Source organism: Arvicanthis niloticus, chromosome 14, assembly GCF_011762505.2.
Source record: "Arvicanthis niloticus isolate mArvNil1 chromosome 14, mArvNil1.pat.X, whole genome shotgun sequence".
Taxonomy (NCBI): domain Eukaryota; kingdom Metazoa; phylum Chordata; class Mammalia; order Rodentia; family Muridae; genus Arvicanthis; species Arvicanthis niloticus.
The window spans coordinates 49,935,358-49,955,422 of NC_047671.1; the positions used below are offsets into that span (position 1 = coordinate 49,935,358).

General features: G+C 45.1%; 1 protein-coding gene across 12 annotated transcripts in view; it reads right to left on the bottom strand.

The window, feature by feature from the left end:
- LOC117719689 (protocadherin gamma-C4) overlaps positions 1-20,065 on the bottom strand; it is a 176,213-nt gene that overhangs the window by 103,483 nt on the left and 52,665 nt on the right. The window contains exon 1 of one of the 12 annotated variants that reach the window (XM_034517880.2): positions 16,471-19,143. The exons of 8 other annotated variants lie outside the window; for them this stretch is intronic. In XM_034517880.2, coding sequence (XP_034373771.2) covers positions 16,471-19,128 — 2,658 coding nt within the window. In that variant the 5' untranslated portion in view covers positions 19,129-19,143. Of the gene's footprint in view, positions 1-430; positions 3,046-5,330; positions 7,897-10,768; positions 13,303-16,470; positions 19,144-20,065 lie in introns of those variants that run through there. 3 more of the 12 variants (XM_034517899.2, XM_034517885.2, XM_034517897.2) reach the window with 3 other exon arrangements.

Consider the following 20,065-nt stretch of genomic DNA (forward strand, 5'->3'; position numbering starts at 1 on the left):
CCAGCCTGGCCTCTGCCACACAGTATAAACTTCCAGGCCAGGCTGGGATACCCCCTGTGAGTCATGTGTCAAGGCCACCCTATATACTACATAGCAAGACTCTGTCTCAAAAACGTGAAAATCAACAGGTAAATTTCAATCACGTTGAAAACTGTGCGCTTGTTTTGCTGTGAAGCTAACAGCACACACTGTCAGTTCTGTTTGGATAATGCACTACACTGTAAATCTGTAACCTTTAATTTCTTTCCTGGAACTTATTTTATATCATAATTCACCCAACTCTATTAACAAAAGGAAACAACTTTCTGAGCCACACTAGCTTTCCGAAGAGGACTCACAAGGCCTGAAAATGTGTTGTATTGCTATGTGAATGTAGACAGTTGTGTAGTTCAGGAAGAGAGAAAGAAGCAAAGGTTTGAATGGAACTCACCGGTGGTAGAGGTTCTGGGTGGGAAGTCGGATCACTGGAATCGCAAAGTGGAAACAAGGCCCTGGATGACTCAGGGCAAAGAAGACCTTGTCCTGAACTCAATGGCTCACTACATTTTAGGAAATTACACTCGGTCTTTCCGGCATGTGCACCATATAGATTATAGGAATACGGCAAAGTACCTTCACTATAGTTGGGGAAAACCACAGGTTTAGATTCAGAACAAAATCCAGGCTGAAAGCAATTCCAGACAGAGGGGCTGGAGGAGTGTCGCAGTCGAAGCGCAATGGCTAGAATCACAGCCAGGAGGAAAAGCACAGAAATCAAGGCCAAGGCCACCACCAAGTAGAACTGCAGCTCGGATTGCGGGTCAGGGGGCAGTGAGCGGTCACTGAGGTCTGGCAGGGCCTCTTGCAAGCTATCAGCGAATACGAGAAGCAGCGTGGCGGTGGCCGAGAGGGGCGGCTGTCCACCATCGCGAACACCAACCAACAGGCGCTGCCGCGCTGTGTCCTTTTCGCCCAAGGCACGCGCTGTGCGCACCTCGCCCGTGCGCAGCCCCAGGCTAAAGAGCCCAGGGTCGCTGGCCTGCAGCACGTGGTAGGACAGCCAGGCATTGTGTCCCGAGTCTGCGTCCACAGCCACCACCTTGGTGACCAGGTATCCGGGCTCGGCAGCGCGTGGCACCATGTCGAAGAGCGCAGAGCCGTCGGGCTCGAGTGTGGGATACAGCACGCGTGGCGCGTTGTCGTTGCGGTCGCCCACCAGCACGCGCATGCTCACGTTGGCGCTGAGCGGGGGCGATCCCTGGTCGCGCGCCTGCAGTGTCAGCTGGAAGGAGCGCAGCTGCTCGTGGTCGAAGGCGCGCTGTGCGAACACCACTCCGCTCTGCGCGTTTATGGTCACGTAGGACCACAGCGATTTAGGCTCCAGGTCGCTGGCTATGATGGAGTAGGAGACATGACCGTTGGATCCCAAATCCGGGTCGGAGGCGCTGACTTGAGCGATGGAGGCTCCAGGTGGGTTGTTCTCGGCAATATACACCAAGTAGGAGGCCTGGTTGAAAAGCGGAGCGTTATCATTGACGTCACCAATGTGTAGGGTGACTTTTGTGCTGGAGGAAAGGGGTGGCTTGCCCCTGTCAGTGGCTATGATGGTGACATTGTATTCTGGAGTCAGCTCGCGGTCTAGGGTTTTATCTGTAACCAATTTATACGAGTCTTTGGAAGAAGAGATAATTTTAAAGGGCACTTCACCGTCTAGTCGACAGTTAACCTCCCCGTTTTCCCCAGAATCTCTGTCTTGTATTTTGATCAAAGATATTAGTGTTCCTGGCGGTGCGTTTTCTGGAATCGTTTCTAGCAGGGAACGGACTGTAATTTCTGGTCTGTTGTCATTTTCATCTTGAATGTTAATTTCAACTGTACATTGTGCAACCAGTCCCCCGCCATCCCGCGCTTCCACTACTATAGAATATTCTTTAATTTCTTCAAAATCCAGTGTTTTCTGTGTTGTGATTTCTCCACTCTTTGAATTTAGACCAAACACTTGCCCAGCTCTGTGGAAAGAATAAGAAATCTCCGAATTCACACCCTCATCCTTGTCTGTAGCTGTCACACGTAGTACGGTTGTGCCTGGGGGCACGTTCTCCGGGAGGCGGACTCTATATACTTCCTGGTTGAACACAGGGGGATTATCGTTGGCATCAGTGACTTGGATCCGAAGCTCAGTGGTGCCACTTAGGGGAGGATCCCCGCCGTCTAAGGCTGTCAGGACTAATCGGTAGTAATTCTGTTGCTCCCGGTCTAAAGTTTTCTCCAACACCAATTCCGGGTATTTACGACCATCTTGTTTTTCTTTATTCACCAGTGAGAAACTGGGACTAAGAGAGAGTTTATAATTCTGTAGCGAATTTAAGGCAATATCCGCATCTTCTGCTACTTCTAAAATGAACCGAGTACCCGGTTGAGCAGATTCGCTTATCTGCAGCTCCGAGGAAGTGTGCGCGAATTTTGGCACGTGGTCATTAATGTCCTCCAGCTCCACACTCACGTGATAAAAGTTCAGTGGATTTTCAGCAACAGCCTCAAATTCCAGAGCACACACCAGCTTCTTCCCGCATATCTGCTCCCTGTCCAGCCTGCTGCTCACTAGTAACTCCCCGCTCTCTGAGCTCACACTGAAGTAAGGCTTCTCAGAACTGATTCGCAGCTTCCGTGTCGGTAACTCCTGGACACTGAAGCCCAGGTCCCTGGCGAGGTTCCCCACTACCGAGCCGGTGGGCATTTCCTCGGGGATCTTGTAGCGGATCTGCTCAGAGAGCGCGGGGCAGAACAAAGGCAGCAGGAAGGGAAGGAGCATTGGCCGCCTCTGCCCCCGGCGCCTCTCAGCAGCGCCCTCCCGCATCTTTCTTTCTCCCTTTTGCTTGCTCACCAGCCTGGAGACGCCGGGTAACGAGAAAGCTCCGTGGTGCGGATATTCCGGACTCTAAACGGACTTTGGTACCAGTTCTAGTCCATGAAAGGATTCTTCTTTTGCTCGGAGAGAAGCAGTGTAAAGAAAGCTGAGAAAGAAAGCCTTGGAAAGCGTCTGCGGCTGCGCGAGAAGTGGAGCTTCAGCCTCTTCAGTCAGGCCTACAGCGGCGCCCAGAGTCCACACTACGAAACTGCAGCCTCTGTTGTTTGGTGTTTCCCCCCCCCCCCAATACTACAGTAATTGTGCCTAAGTAAACAAGTCATATTATAATATTAGCATATTTAGCAACAAAGTTTCAACACCTCTTTTATATGTCTTTTTACTATTTCAAGATGTTTGAAACATCGCTTTGATTTTTTATGCAAGCCTACATTATAATGATCCATTCTTTGATCACCCTACATGCAGTGCACTTTTTCTTAAAGCCAAGTGTTAGTTAACCTTTTGAGTGAGAATTTAACAACTAACGTGCCATTAGTCTTGCCCTCAGAGTCTACTAGATTATCAAGTTCACAAATCATGTCTTTGTTGGCTATGGTATGTTGGAACTACTGTTACTCCCCTTTTATTTATGTCAATAATTTGTCTATATTTCTAGGTAATCAATGTTGTTTCTTTCTTCCTGGTAATGCTAACATTCCCCTTTAGAGAAGCAAAGAGAATCTTTATTGCTTCTTTAGAAGATGCTCACTTGAGAAGACTGGCTCAGTGATGTAGTGCGGGTAGAATGCAGCCTGCAAGACCTCTCCTTCTCTTATTTCCAAGTTGTATAGCTTCTATCCTACTCTTTATATCACATCAACTTATTCTTAAAACTCACTGGCGAAATGCTTAGCCATGTGCAACACAAACAGACCACATTGGTTCTTTACCAGGGCACTACACTATTGTAGTAATGTAATGTATTGTAATGTAATGTAATGTAATGACGTTGGAATTGGAGAGACAGCTCATTGTAAGCCCATCACACAAGGTTACTGAATATAGTGACATCTGGTCCAACTGCATACTCCAGTAATTAGTTTTTGAAGTGCTGGAAATCAATCCAGGGCTCCACACTTACAAGGCAAGAGAAAACTTTCCTTACCCATCCCCCCAAATGTCAAAGCGCTGATGATATAATTGTCTCCTCCAACGACTGTGCATCAAGATGCCACAGAAAGTATGAAGTTGATTTCTACTCCCATGTATATGCGACCTAGGATGGAGCACTGCATTCCTTGAGAAATAGCCTTCTCCACAACCACAAAATATTTATCTTATCTTCCACTTTTGACTGGTGATAAATTAGGAATTAGACTTATTCAAATGGTACAAGAGATACAGACAATGCATATAATTTACTCTAAATGATTCTTTGGAATTGGTCAACTTATTTGGAATTTGTTTATGATTCACGAGCTCTCACCATTTCAGATGTCTGTACAGCCTAACATGTTCATGGTTAGTCTACTGAGATGGATTCTTCACTATTTTATGGAAGTTTATTTAAGTTTATATTTTGCCATTTTTCTTTTCTTTGGGGGGGGAGACTAATTACTAACTGTTGCTTTAGATGCAATATTTCCATTGGTATAGACCTTGAGAAGGGTGGCTATCCACACACACACTCAACATTCAGACACCAGTTTCACCTTCAACCAGGATCCCCATTTTCAAATGTGCTTGCGGCTTGAAGTAGAGTCAGCAGGTATAGTAAGCAGTAGTGATGCAGAAGCAGACCTCAAAAGATGTTTTAGGTCAAGAAAGCTTGCAGTGCCTACTTGTAGGCTAATATGATTGTCACACTTATTTGGTGATTTCTAAGGTAATTACTAAGAATTTGGAAATCTCAACTGCTTTTCTAAAGTCCTAACTTGGAACACACATGTGTGCAAGTAGAAAATGTACTGTGTGTGGTAGGCAATCAGTTCTTAATTGAATGAGTTTTAAAAACAATAGTATTTTTTAAAAGTTGATCAGTGTCTTGTCTAAGCTTTTTGAATGAGTCCCTTCTGGTGTGTTTTGAGAGTCTCACGTAGCCCAGTTTATGTGTTGATGGGGATCAAACTCAGGATTTGCATACTCTAGGCAAGCACTTTTCTGCTAGCAGTCTTCAGATGAAGATGTAGGACTCTAAGTTCCTCCTGCACCATGCCTGCCTGGATGCTGCCATACTCCTACCTTGATGATATTGGATTGAACCTCTGAACCTGTAAGCCAGCCCCAGTTAAATGTTGTCCTTTATAAGAGTTGCCTTGGTCATGGTGTCTATTCATAGCAGTAAAACCCTAAGAAACCAGGCTTTGTACAACCCCTTTGAAAACAAACTAAGCGATGGCCCATGACTTTTAAGTGTTCAGTTTTTGCATTATCATCACTAGAATATACAAAAGAGTCTGGCACATCTCAAAATTCCTTAGAGAAGTCATAGAACAGAACTTACCGGAGTGCAAGCATCTTCATCCTTACTCTCATGAAAATCTATGGATGTTAATAAGGAATCATTTTTCTCACAGCCTTCTTGGTTAATGAGCATGTCTGCATAGTTGGGCTGAGGGAAGATAATGTGGCTTGTCTGGGAGCCTGAAGTGAGTGAGACTTCATGAGAATAGGTTTGTAGAAAAGCTTGTACCCCGTCAATGCCCACAAAGTGTGATGGCGGTGCAGGGGCCAGTCCACCTCTGGAGCCCTGGAGCTGGCGAGACTTCTGCCAGCGCTGAAGTCTGAGAGCTAGGAGGACAATGACAAAGACAAGGAAGACACAGGAGACTACAGCCACTGCCACCACCAGGTGGAGCGTGAGATCAGAATCTTCTGGTACCCCAGGCGTCATAATGCTGCTCAAGTCAGCCAGCACTTCAGGGATGCTGTTAGCCACGGCCACAGTGAGAGTTACTGTGGCTGAGAGAGGGGGCTGGCCATGGTCCTGCACAGCCATCACCAGACTCTGTTTGAGAGCATCTCTGTCCAGCAGGGCCCTTGCTGTACGCACCTCACCCGTGTGAAGTCCCACAGAGAAGAGTCCAGGTTCGCTGGCCTTGAGCAGACGGTAGGACAGCCAAGCATTCTGTCCCGAGTCTTTGTCCACTGCCACCACTTTGGTCACCAGATATCCAGGTTCTGCAGAGCGGGGTGCTAATTCCACACCAGTGGAACCGTCTGTGGGGAAGCTAGGGTATAGAATCTCAGGTGCATTGTCATTCTGGTCCAACACAAACAAGCTCAGTGACACATTGCTGCTGAGTGGTGGGCTTCCACTGTCAGTGGCAATAACCAGTAGCTGCAAGTCTTGTATCTTCTCAAAGTCAAAAGATTGCAGTGCATACAGGACGCCAGTGTCTGAGTTGATGGAGATGTAAGAGGACAAAGGCACTCCCTGTACGGTGTCCTCAGACACAGAGTAAGTGACCTGGGCATTTTCCTGACTGTCAGGGTCATGTGCAGTCAATGAGAAGATGGAGGCTCCTCTCAGGTTGTTCTCTGGAAGATAGGCTGTGTAGGAGGAGTGAGGAAAATGAGGAGGGTTGTCATTAGTGTCTGCCACAGTCAGGGCAATGTAAGTTTCAGTAGACAGAGGTGGAGCTCCTAGATCCGAAGCTATCACTGTGATATTGTAGGCTGAGACTTTTTCTCGGTCCAAGTATTTCCAGGTTACCAATCTATAATAATTATCTATTGACTTTTCCAGTTTAAAAGGTAAGTTATCATTTGTGTAACAAACAACTTGGCCGTTCTTTCCAGAGTCTCGGTCATGCACATTCAAGAAGGCAATTACTGTTCCGGGAAGAGAATTTTCCAATACGGGGTTAAACAAGGATGTAATGGTCACTTCTGGCTGATTGTCATTTATATCTTCTACCATAATTATCACTTTGCTCCTTCCCAGAAGCGCTCCCACGTCTTCAGCCTGTATTTCCATTTCATACAATGAACATTCTTCATAGTCCAGATTTTTCGCTACTGTCATTTCCCCCGTGTTTTCATGAAGATGAAATAACAGCGATTGCTTGTCATTAATTTTCCGGAATTTATATGTCACCTTCCCATTGGCACCCTCATCCGGGTCGCTAGCTCTCACTGTAAGCAGCAGGGTGCCTGGGGCCACGTTCTCAAGGACTTTCACGCGGTAAACCTGTTGGTCAAAAACAGGGGCATTGTCGTTGGTATCCAACACTGTGACCTGGATGAGAGCTGTGCTGGAGCGGCGCGGGTCGCCGCCATCGTAGGCGGTGAGGACCAGATGGTGAGTGGGCTCTTCCTCCCGGTCCAGGGTGCGCTCCACCACCAGCTCTGGATTTATAGCTCCGTCGTCTCCGGTTTGCAAGTGGAGGGAGAAGTACCGGTTGGGGCTGAGTTGGTAACTCTGGAGAGAGTTTATGCCCACATCTGGGTCAACCGCTTCTGGGAGTGGATAACGTGCTCCAGGGGCAGCGATTTCATTTATTTTCACCTCCAGATCTCCAACATGGAACTTCGGATTATTATCGTTAATATCAGTTATTTCAATTTCTACTCCAAAGAGTTTTCCTTTCTCCTCAACTAGGATGTTGATATTTACAAGACAGGGCGCGCTTTGAGCACACAGCTCCTCCCTGTCTATCCTGCCCGCGGTGACCAAGCTGCCGCCCCGCGGACTCAGGGAGAAAAGCTGCGACCTACCTCTGGAGACGATGCGGACCCCGCGCTCCGCCAGCTCGCGGGGCTCCAGCTCCAGGTCCTTGGAGATGTTGCCTACAACAGTGCCTTTGTCTGTCTCTTCTGGCACCGAGTAGCGAATCTGTCCTACCCCGATCTTGCACAGCGTCCCCATTAGCGTACACAGCAGCATCAGCCGGCCATGCCTGTGTTGATTCTTGGAAGCAGCCATTGTTCATTCTAAAGAATCCTCTCAGTCTTCACTGGGCATAGGTGGCTGGATTACCTTTGCTTGTGGCGATGGAAATAATAATCTTACGGAAAGCTGGAGAGCCACATATTTAGGGACAGAATTGTTTCGCAGTTCCGCAGTTGGACTCCGGAATCTGCCAGTCTGATTTCATCAGCGCTGAGAATTCGATGGCTTTCCGGGACCATCTCTCTCCCAGAAGGTGAACAGCGGCGCTTAGAGTCTTAAATTGTTATTGCACTGCGCTTATATGTAGTTACTTAAGCCTTGCAAATGAGTTGTTTTTTCCCCCATTACTTTTAAGTTTAAATTTGTTCCTAAATACATATTTTAGAGGGAAGTGCAAATGTGTGTCGGATAAAGTGTGATTATATTAATTATCAGATCCGTGGGCTAGCATTGCATCGAATGGTTGGTCCACATTGACTCCTCTAAAAGCAAACAGGACAGTTTTATTTCCCATTGTTTCCTAGCTTTGTGTGAATGGTTTCAACATATACCACTAAGTTAAGAATTCTTGTTGTTAGTGGAAATTAATTAGTTTTTATATTAGACAAGATCTACTGGAGATAATTGTTTGGAGGGTTGTTTTGTCTAGTTTAAACTAACCATAGTAGTAGCTTTCCAGAGTTGTTGCTTTTATGCTTTCTTTTTTAAATGTTATTTTAATCACACACCAATAAATTTTCAGATTAACATTGTGAAATTTGAACAGGATGAATACTTTTACAATTCATTTTTTAAAAAAATCAGAAATTCTACTGACTTGTTATTTAATTTTAAATTACTGATCTCTTCCTAGTTAAAAAATACTTGGTATGGACAGATAAAGACAAATTAAAAGCAATACTCGATCTCCCTCTTTATATATATATATATATATATATATATATATATATATATATATATTTCTATCTATCTATCTATCTATCTATCTATCTATCTATCTATCTATTGAGACAGCCTGACTATGTAGGTCTGGCTGTCTTGGGACTCACTAGGTAGATCAGGCTGGTACATTCCAGTGCTGGGATTAAAGGTGTGCACTAACAAGACTGGTAGTAATCTCACTTTAAACCAGATGAGTGTTTAAGTGAGAAACACACACACACACACACACACACACACACACACACACACACACACACACCCATTCGGTTAGGCCTACTACTATAACTTTCATCCAAAGAACAACAAAAAGTGAGGTACATATGTAATTATTATCAAAAGACCAAGATTAAGGCCACCATGAAAATGCTATTGATAGTTTGAAGTAGTCAGTAACTGAAGCGGGTACTTTAAACTGCCTAGATAGAGTGACACAATATAGTATGGCCTTCTGTATGCATTAATAATTTTTACTTGCACAAAAGATTAGCAAGATTCTCTAAAAATTTGAAAATTTCAAGACTATTTCTACTTAGGGGTAGTCTAATTTGTAGAAGACCTTTACATATTTTAATTTAGTAGCACAAAGAAAAGATGGGTGCTAGTGTCCATCCAGACACTGGCTCAGCAGACAGAGACACTTACTTCTGAAGCCTTGTGACATGAGAGTTATATCCTTGGAAGGAATGTAACAGATGAAAGGGGAAAAAATAACCAAACATTCAAAGTCCAGGCCACACTCAAACTCAGAGATCTGTATGCTTTTGGCTCCCAAGTGCTAGGATTAATGATATGAGCCACCATTACCCAGCTACTACTACTAATTTAAAAAAAAGTATATGTTGGAGTGTGTCAGGAACAGAGGGAAAGCATTGTTTATCTCTTCTTCAATGGTGGAGCCTACAGAATGAAGTTCAGTACAGATAAAGTCCCAAAAACCTATGCTTCAAATAACAACAATCTATTTCTGACCTTCTGGGCTCTTGCTTGCTTGTGTAGAAAGAGTCTCATAGCCTGGGCTGGCCTTGCCTCTATCTCCCAAATGCTGGCATTATACACATGTATTATGAAGACTTTTAATCTTCTGATGAATACTGAACCTTCTTTTAAGTAACCGATTACACAAAATATATTGTATAAAATTACAAGGGGCCATGGGCATAGGGCTGAGATTAAGAGATCTTATTATAGGAGTCTTTGGGGGGAAGGGAAATAATCATAAAAATATCCAAAACCACAATATAGAAGGTTATAACACCTAAATCAGTAGACAATATCTATTTTTAGTGTGTTTTTGGCTTTAATTATTTTTTTCAATGACTTTTTGGTTTTGTTTTTACAGACAGGATTTCTCTGTGTGGCCCTGGCAGCCATCTTGGAATTCTTTCTGAAGATAAGGCTGGCCTCAAAGTCAGAGATCCACCTGCTTCTGTTTCCCAAGTGCTGGAATTAAAGATGTAAGCCACCACACCCCACACCCAGCTCAGTGACTGCTTTTATATTTATAGTATGTTCAAGTTACAACAAACATTTGTCTTATTAAGCACCAGGAAAAGAATTCATGGAGAAATCTCATTAAATTTTAAGGAGAACCAACACTCCACATTTCCACACGGCAGGCTAAGAGCACCAGCTGCGGACCTGAGGTTGGTGTGTGACACCTGTAAGGCACGCAAGTGCTCTTTCTTTATCTATTCTTTGAAGAATTGTATGGTCATGGTTCAGATTTTTAAAATGTGTATAGGTGTTTTGTCTATATGCATGTCTGTGCACTGTGGGTGTTTGATGCCCTGGGAGGCCAGAAGAGGGCACCAGATCCCTTGGAACAGGAGTTACAGACAATTTTCAGCAGTGGGTGCTGGGTATCAAACCTAGGTCCTCTGGAAGAGCAGCCAGTGCTCTTAATCACTGAGTCTTTCTCCAGCCCCCACGAGCACTTTTTAACCCACTAAAACTTTTCTTAGGGACTGAATCAACATACCAGGCAGGTATGCCACCAACCTTTCATTATAACTTTCTTAAGAGCTGGCTCTATCTGAAAAGTATATATTTCTTGAGAATATGAGGAACTGATAGAAAGGCGTACATTATGCTTGCAGGAAACTTACCTGTTGGGAAGTTGACTCACTGGAATTACAAAGTGGAAACAAGGCCCCCGCTGAATCTGCAAATAGTAAGTCTTGTCCTGAATTCAACTGATCATTACATGTTAGGGAGTTAAAGTCAACCTTCCCCGTGGCTGCAGCACACATGTTGTAGGAATATGGCAAAGTCCCCTCACTATAGTTGGGGGGAACCACCACTTCTGACTGAAAGCAGCCCCATGCTTTCCTGCTGGAGGAGTGTCGCAGTCGAAGCGCAATGGCTAGAATCACAGCCAGGAGGAAAAGCACAGAAATTAAGGCCAAGGCCACCACCAAGTAGAACTGCAGCTCGGATTGAGGGTCCGGGGGCAGAGGATCATCGCTGAGCTCTGGCAGGACCTCCTGCAAGCTGTCTGCGAAGATCAGGTGCAGAGTGGCTGTAGCTGAGAGCGGTGGCTGTCCACCATCTCGCACAGCGACCAGAAGGCGCTGCCGCGCTGAGTCCTTGTCTCCCAGGGCACGCGCTGTGCGCACCTCGCCCGTGCGCAGCCCTAGGCTGAAGAGCCCAGGGTCGCTAGCTTGCAGCACGTGGTAAGACAGCCAGGCATTGTGTCCGGAGTCTGCGTCCACAGCCACCACCTTGGTGACCAGGTATCCAGGCTCCGCAGCGCGCGGCACCATGTCGAAGAGCGCAGAGCCGTCGGGCTCGAGCGTGGGATACAGCACGCGTGGCGCGTTGTCGTTGCGGTCGCCCACCAGCACGCGCATGCTCACGTTGGCGCTGAGCGCGGGCGATCCCTGGTCGCGCGCCTGCAGTGTCAGCTGGAAGGAGCGCAGCTGCTCGTGGTCGAAGGCGCGCTGTGCGAACACCACTCCGCTCTGCGCGTTTATGGTCACGTAGGACCACAGCGATTCAGGTTCCAGGTCGCTGGCTATGATGTAATAGGAAACCTGGCCATTGGCCCCCAAATCCGTGTCAGAGGCGCTGACTTGAGCAATGGAGGCTCCAGGCGGATTGTTTTCCGCAACGTGGACCAGGTATGAAACCTTCGTGAAAACTGGAGCGTTATCGTTCACATCGCCTATACGTAAGGTGACACTTGAGCTGGAAGAGAGAGGCGGGTCACCCTTGTCGGTAGCTCTGATAGTAATGTTGTATTCTGGGTTCTGCTCACGATCTAGAACTCCATCCGTCACTAATTTATATGTGTTTCTTGAAGAAGTGAGTATTTTAAACGGAACACCGCCTTCTAATTTACAGATGACTTCTCCGTTACGTCCAGAATCTTTGTCACGGATTTTAAGCAGAGCGATGTACGTTCCTGGCTCAGCATCCTCCATTACGAGATCAGGTAGAGACTGGAATAACACCTCAGGGACATTGTCGTTCTCATCTAGGACTTCTATTTCCACCGTACACTGCGCAATCATCCCCCCACCATCCTTTGCTTCCAAAACAAGGGAATATTCTTTGACTTCTTCGAAATCTAATGTATCCAGAGTAGTAATTTCTCCAGTATTAGAATCCAGGTTAAATTGGGTAATCTGGCCAGCTTCGCTGAAAGAGAACGTGATCTCGGAATTGACACCCTCGTCTTGGTCTGTGGCCACCACCCGAAGCACAGTGGTTCCTGGGTTCACGCTTTCTGGAAGGCTCACCCTATATATGTCTTGGCTGAACACTGGAGGGTTATCATTGGCATCGGTCACTAGGACCTGTATCTGTGCAGTGCTGTTGAGGGGTGGATGCCCAAAGTCCAAAGCAGTCAGGGTCAACTGGTAGAATTTCTGCTTTTCCCGGTCTAGAGCTGTCTTTAATACCATTTCAGGGTATTTACTGCCGTCGGATTTCTCTTTATTCACCAGTGAAAAATGATCATTGGGACTAAGCTGGTAACTCTGTAAAGAATTGGTTCCAATATCTGCATCATGGGCGGGTCCTAAGATAAATCGTGTCCCGGGTTTTGAGGACTCACTTATTTGCAATTCAAAAGATGTGTGCGCAAATTTTGGCATGTGGTCATTAATGTCCTCCAGCTCCACACTCACGTGATAAAAGTTCAGTGGATTTTCAGCAACAGCCTCAAATTCCAGAGCACACACCAGCTTCTTCCCGCATATCTGCTCCCTGTCCAGCCTGCTGCTCACTAGTAACTCCCCGCTCTCTGAGCTCACACTGAAGTAAGGCTTCTCAGAACTGATTCGCAGCTTCCGTGTCGGTAATTCCTGGACACTGAAGCCCAGGTCCTTGGCGAGGTTCCCCACTACCGAGCCGGTGGGCATTTCCTCGGGGATCTTGTAGCGGATCTGCTCAGAGAGCGCGGGGCAGAACAAAGGCAGCAGGAAGGGAAGGAGCATTGGCCGCCTCTGCCCCCGGCGCCTCTCAGCAGCGCCCTCCCGCATCTTTCTTTCTCCCTTTTGCTTGCTCACCAGCCTGGAGACGAGAAAGCTCCGTAGTGCGGATATTCCGGGCTCTAAACGGACTTTGGTATCAGTTCTAGTCCATGAAAGGATTCTTCCTTTGCTCGGAAAGGAGCGGTGTAAAGAAGGCTGAGAAAGGAAGCCTTGGAAAGCGTCTGCGGCTGCGCGAGAAGAGGTGCTCCAGAATCGCCAGTCTGGCCAACAGCGGCTCCCAGAGTCTACAGTAGGAAACTGCAGCCTCTGCTCTTTGAGGTTTTTAACCAGCAATTTCCATATATTTAATAACGTTCAAAATCATATTGTCAGAAATGCCTTTTATCACAAATTTTTAGAATTATTTCTCTAAATGCATATCTGTTGACATAAACAAGCTTTTGTCTTCAATACACAACTAGTGAGCCAAACATGACTGTAATACATTCTTGGCCTAAGTAATCTCCAGGAGCAATAACATTGCATATTTATTGAGCATCGATATAGTGAGATACTTTTCCTTCTGTTTTATCGCAAATGTTTTATGTCATTTTAAAGTTCTTTTTTTCTTCTTCCTTTTCTCTGTTTTTCTTTCTTCATCTCTCTCTCTCTCTCTGTCTTTTTTAAATACTATTTATTACACAGCTTAGCTATCCTGGAAGTATGCAGACCAGGCTGGCCTTGAATCACAGAGATTCACCTGCTTCTGCCTCTCAAGTGCTGGGATTAAAGTTGTGCCCCATTGCTTGGAGGAAATGTGTGTGTGTTTTTTTTTTAAGCCGTAATTCATATCCATCATCCAACTCATTTTATTTTCCAAAAATACTCTGAGCAATTGCCTAACAGTAATATTATCTGATTCTCACTTCTGTTATCACAGGTGAAGAAATGATGCAAGCTGAACAGTTAGAACACCCATTTATCATTTCAGCTATTCTCACTATAAACTATAGCATCAACACTCAAATCACCAAGGGAACATGATTTGACCTTGCGACACAAAGGGACTAAAATTCATGGACAGGTTGCTTCCTTTGCATTTGCTTTATATTTCATGATAACCTCAAAATTGGAGAAAAACCTCCCTGGAAGGCTTGCTTTCAATAGCTCCCCCAGCTTAGTGCTGACTTCTCTACTTTGTTTAAACATGCATTTGAGAATTTAATAAGTATTGATTAGGGCTAGGGCAGTTTCTTCTCATTATGTCTAGACACCCTATTTATATCAGTGTGCCTTCCCCCTCAAAATTTAATAGTGCCATCTTTTTAAGTGACTACGCATCAGAACACTACAAGAGTAAACTATTCCCTCATGCTAGTAAGTGCTTGTCCATTGGCAAGCACCACAAACTACAACATTATACTGTAACAAACCCTTTTAATTAGCATTCAGAAAGTACAGTAGCTATTATCACTTTGTCATATTCTTCTTGTAGATCAGTGTAGTACAAGAGCACTCTGAAAGAATATGGTTATTCTTTCTCCAAACTACTTATTTCTAATCCTTCCCTCTCCCAGAAGAATGGATAAATAAAAGTGAGTATTGGTCTGGGGTTTGAGAGCATGATGTGGTTATTTCATAGAACCTTCTTACCAGTATCACCCTCCACCCCAACCTTGGAGGATACAGATGTTTCAGTTGGAATGCCACCAACAGAATACATTGGAGTTGTGTGTGAAGACATGCAATTGTCCATTTCTCAAATAGGGTTACAAACTTGAAAAGATACTGGGGTTTGAGACTGAAAAGGCTGGCCCAAAGTTCTTGTTTCTGTCTCCCGAGTGTTTCAATAACAAGCAAAACCACCACACCTACCTTGGAAACATCATATTATTTGACATATGGAATCCATTTTGACCAGTTAATTTAGTGTGATATTAGATACCATGACTGTTTTTTATATAGATCTTATTGGTACTTGAAACATTTCATTCCTTTGTTTGAATTGTGTGTGTGTGTGTGTGTGTGTGTGTGTGTGTGTGTGAGAGAGAGAGAGAGAGAGAGAGAGAGAGAGAGAGAGAGAGAGAGAGAGAGAAGGCCAGTGGTAAATATCAGGCACTGTTCTGCAAGAGCCATCCACCTCATCTTTTTGAATCAGGGTCTCTCACAGGTACTTGGGGTTTCACCAGTTAAACTAGGCTGGCCAGACTCATCCCAGAAACCTGCGTGTCTCTGCCTCCCCAACATAGGGTTAAACATGTACTACCATACCTGCATTTTTCTCATGAGTAGTGAGAATTGAACTCAGGTATTCACACTTGTTTTGGACACATTTCATCCTTGAAGTATGTATTTAATATTCTAAGCAACCTGACTTTAGCAGATGACTAGGCTTTACATAGTTGAGCAAAGAATCATGCTTTTACAGTCCACTAAGTTACATAGATGCAAAACAGAGAAAGGCTTCAGATTGGAAAGATCATTAAGACTCTTTTTTATAGATTTGAATTCTAAGAAGAACCTCAGGAGGGTGGCTAAGAAAATCTTCACTCTTTTTTTCCCAAGGGGGAGGAGGTTTATTCAGGAGATAGGGCAAAGTTGGGGGGAAGAAGGTGGAAGGATAAGGGAGAAGTAGAGGCTGGCCATGACCACATGGAGAGAGAGGAAGGGGGGTGAGAAGGGACAGAGAGGCAAGAGGGTAAGAGGGTAAGAGTAAGAGAGAGAGGGTAAGAGGTTAAGAGATTAAGAGCGAAATTCTTCACTTTTAATGAAGGGAAAGATTCAACAATTCATTTTCATTTAGAGGATATTTGAGTTAAGAAAATGAAGTGGAAATTAAGTAGACAGGACAAAAATTGTCAGCCTATCTATTTACATTCTTGTAAAATTTAATTAAATGACACTGCTTAATTAAAAGCTATTACAACCCATGTGCTTCTTTCTAAAGTACAACCACTGAAATAAACTGGTAAAGTTTTCAGCACCATTTAAAAATTTTTAAATCTATATTTTTCAAGTTCTTGCTTTTGCAAAAATGATAGAGACATTTCATGCAAAATATAATCCTTGTGAAAATCAAGATAAAGGAAGAGGGGCCTTTGGGGATGGTTCATGGATAAATTGATAGACTTGAAAGTGTGAGAGTCACTGGTTGGCTCCCCAACACTAGTGTAAGTACCAAGTATGAGTGATGATCCACCCGTGAGACCAGAGCACAAGAGATGGAGACGGGGCATCGTGGAGCAAGCAGACTAGCTATGTTAGTCAAATCGGCCAGCTCTGGGTTTAAATAAGAGACCTTCCCAAAACAAAGGAAGAAGAAACCTGGCATCATGAGAGCACTGCACACACACACACACAGACACACAGAAAAAGTAAAGAGATGAACTCACCTCGGTACTTGGGGTTTCACCCTTACATTCTTGAAAATCTATGGATGTTAACAAAGAATCACTTTTTTCACAGCTGTCTTGGCTGATAAGTGTATCCACGTAATTGGGCTGAGGGAAGATAATGTGGCTCTTTCGAGAGTCTGCAGTGAGTGAAACCTCATGGGAATATGTTTGTAGAAAAGCCTGGACCCCGTCCAAACCTACAAAGTGTGAGGCAGGCACATCTTCCAGCCCACCACCTGAAGCCTGTAGCGTGTGTGATTTGTGCCACCGCCACAGTCTGAGAGCCAATAACACAGTGACAAAGACAAGGAAAACACAGGAAACAGTGGCCACTGCCACCACCAGGTAGAGGGTGATATCTGAATCATCCGGTTCACTGTGGGTCCTAATGCTGCCTAGGTCTGCTAGGACATCAGGAATGCTGTTGGCCACTGCCACAGTGAGTGTCACAGTGGCTGAGAGTGGGGGTTGGCCATGGTCTTGTACAGCTACCACAAGGTTCTGTTTAAGCGCGTCTCTGTCCAGAAGGGCCCTTGCTGTGCGTACCTCACCTGTGTGTAGCCCTACTGAGAAGAGCCCTGGCTCACTGGCTTTAAGCAGGCGATAGGACAGCCAAGCATTTGGGCCTGAGTCCTTGTCCACAGCTACCACCTTGGTCACTAGGTATCCAGGTTCTGCAGATCTCGGAGCCAGCTCCACCCCTGTGGAACCATCAGTGGGGAGGGCAGGGTACAGGATCTCAGGGGCATTATCATTCTTGTCCAGCACAAAGAGGTTCAATGACGCATTACTGCTGAGAGGTGGGTCCCCACTGTCACGAGCAGTCACTTGTAGCTGTAGATCCCGAAACTGCTCATAGTCAAAGGATCCAAGTGCGTATAGGACACCAGTGTCAGAGTTGATGGAGATGTAGGAGGACAGCGGTACCCCCTGGATGGTGTCTTCTGCTAAAGCATAAGTGATTTGGGCATTCTTGTCACTGTCAGGGTCTTGTGCAGTCACCGAGAAGATGGAGGCTCCTCTGGGATTGTTCTCAGGGACGTAGATGGAGTAAGAGGAATCGGAAAAGGTGGGTGGGTTGTCGTTGGTGTCTGACACATGAATAGATATGTGAGTTTCTGTGGACAGGGGAGGGATTCCACCATCTGTGGCCTTCAGTGTGATGTTGTATACAGATATCTTTTCCCGGTCCAGGTTTTGTGCTGTGACCAGCCTGTAATAATTATCAATTGATCGATCTAACTTAAAAGGCAGGTTTTCTGACAAAGAGCAGGTCACCTCACCATTCTTCCCGGAATCTTTGTCTTGTAGGTAGAAGAGAGCGATCACTGACCCAGGTGGTGTGTCTTCGGGGACTGAGCTGCTCACAGATGTGACAGTCACTTCTGGGGCATTGTCATTCACATCCAAAACCGTGATCAGTACTTTTGCCTTGGTCAGACTACCAGCACCATCTTGGGCCTGAACTTCCAGTTCGTAGAAGCTGGATTCTTCATAATCCAGACCTTTTAAAGTCGACAGCTCTCCTGTCAGGGAGCTCAGGTGGAATATTTGTAGAAGTTCTGGAGTTATTTTCCGAAAAGAGTAAGTCACTTCCCCATTGACTCCCTCATCCAAGTCGATTGCATTTACGGTGAGAAGTCTTGTGCCTACTGGCACGTTCTCAGGGATTGTCGCTTGATACCGGGGCAGAGAGAAGACTGGTGTGTGATCATTCACATCCACCACTGTCACTCGGATGCTGGCGGTGCCAGATCGGAGTGGGTCCCCGCCATCATAGGCTGTGAGGACCAGATGATGAAGCCCCTCTTCTTCCCGATCAAGAGCCTTCTCCAGCACCAGTTCTGGGTACTTGGTTCCATCATCTCCACTTTGCACAACCAGGGAGAAGTGGTGATTGGGGCTGAGCTGGTATCTCTGGAGGGAGTTCGTGCCCACGTCTGAATCTGTAGCCTCACTAAGTGGAAACCGCATCCCAGGAGCAGCATTCTCCATTATCTTTACATTTATTTCTTCCGTTAGGAATTTGGGAGCATTGTCATTAACATCCATTATTTCCACCTCTATAGGGTAAAGATTCATTTTGTCTTCTATCAAGATGTTAAAGCTCACGAGACATCGCGGGCTCTGGGCGCACAGCTCCTCCCGGTCTATCCTGCCCGCGGTGACCAAGCTGCCGCTCCGCGGGTTCAGAGAGAAAAGCGGGGTCTTACCTTTGGTGATGATGCGGACTCCGCGCGCCGCCAGCTCCCGAGGCTGCAGTCCCAGATCCTTGGTGATATTTCCCACAAAAGATCCCTTGTCTGTCTCTTCAGACACGGAGTAGTGAATCTGTCCTGCCCAGGCTTCCCACCGGGTCCCCAGGAGAATGGAGAGCAGCACAAATCCTCTGCAGTCCGAGCCCCAGCCCCAGCCCCAGCCCCTTTGCCCAGGCGCCATTGCTGTCCTGCGGATCTTGCTCTCACCCTGAGTGGTCTCGGAATGTGCTTCAGAACCCAGTTGTGTCCGCCAGGACCCCAGTGTGCAGAAGGGAAGCCGGGAATACAGCCATTCGGCTTGAGTTTGATGCTTTTTTGAGGAGGGCTTGCTTATCTCAGTCTGTCCTTTCTTTGTGCTGTAAACTCGGTGGTTCTGTCTGAGCTCCCGCACCACCATCTCATGGTTGGTGAACAGCGGCACGCAGAGTCCTTACTAAGTTACTGCACCATCTTGAGGCAAAATAAAGTGTTTTTTCACAGAAAGCTGTTTAATTCTTCAAAATTTCTGTTTGCTTACATTTCTTCATCAAAGACGCCACGAATATACTTTAAAGATAGATTTGAAGGTATTGCCTAGTTGATAGATCCAAATACGTTTTAAAAATATCGTTCAGTGAGCAACGTTGAGGTTATATTCTTCAGTACAAATTCACATTTTAACTAGAGAAAATTAAGCCTTGCCAGGCAAACATGTAAACGTTATTTAAAATCTCTATTGTAAAACTATACTGCAAATATATCCCTATGTAATATTTTGCATTCTCTGTAATATTTTCTGTTGATGAATCATTTATTTGGAGCTATGATTAGTTTATTTCTTATAAAAATAGGTATTTACAATGACTATCTCTGCTAATTTATGTTTTCCTTTGACAACTGTCATCGAGATAGCGTTTGATCAGCAGATGATAAAACAGCTAAGTGATCTTGCACATTTGTTCCCATGAAGATCCAAAATCCAGTATATGGTCAAATTTTCTGACAACTTAGCTTGGTATTAATTATTTGTATGGTATTATGGTAAGTTGATCAAAAAGTCTCCTTTAATTCATGATTTTATATGTTTAATAGTTGATAAGTTCTATAGGTTTTCTATAGTAAATGTTTCATTTATTCAAGATTATATGGTCACAGGAAACTCATGTGAAAGACTAAAACTAGGCATTTCCCCACGACACCCAGTTAGCTAGCTTTGGCAATGCTGATGTATATTCAAGATGTGGTTTAAAAATCACTCAAAATTGATGATACATGAAAATAGTCTCTCAGAGCTTATTAAAAATCATATTTGTGTAGGAGGCCATTTAATTCACATGACTAATACATAGGATGTT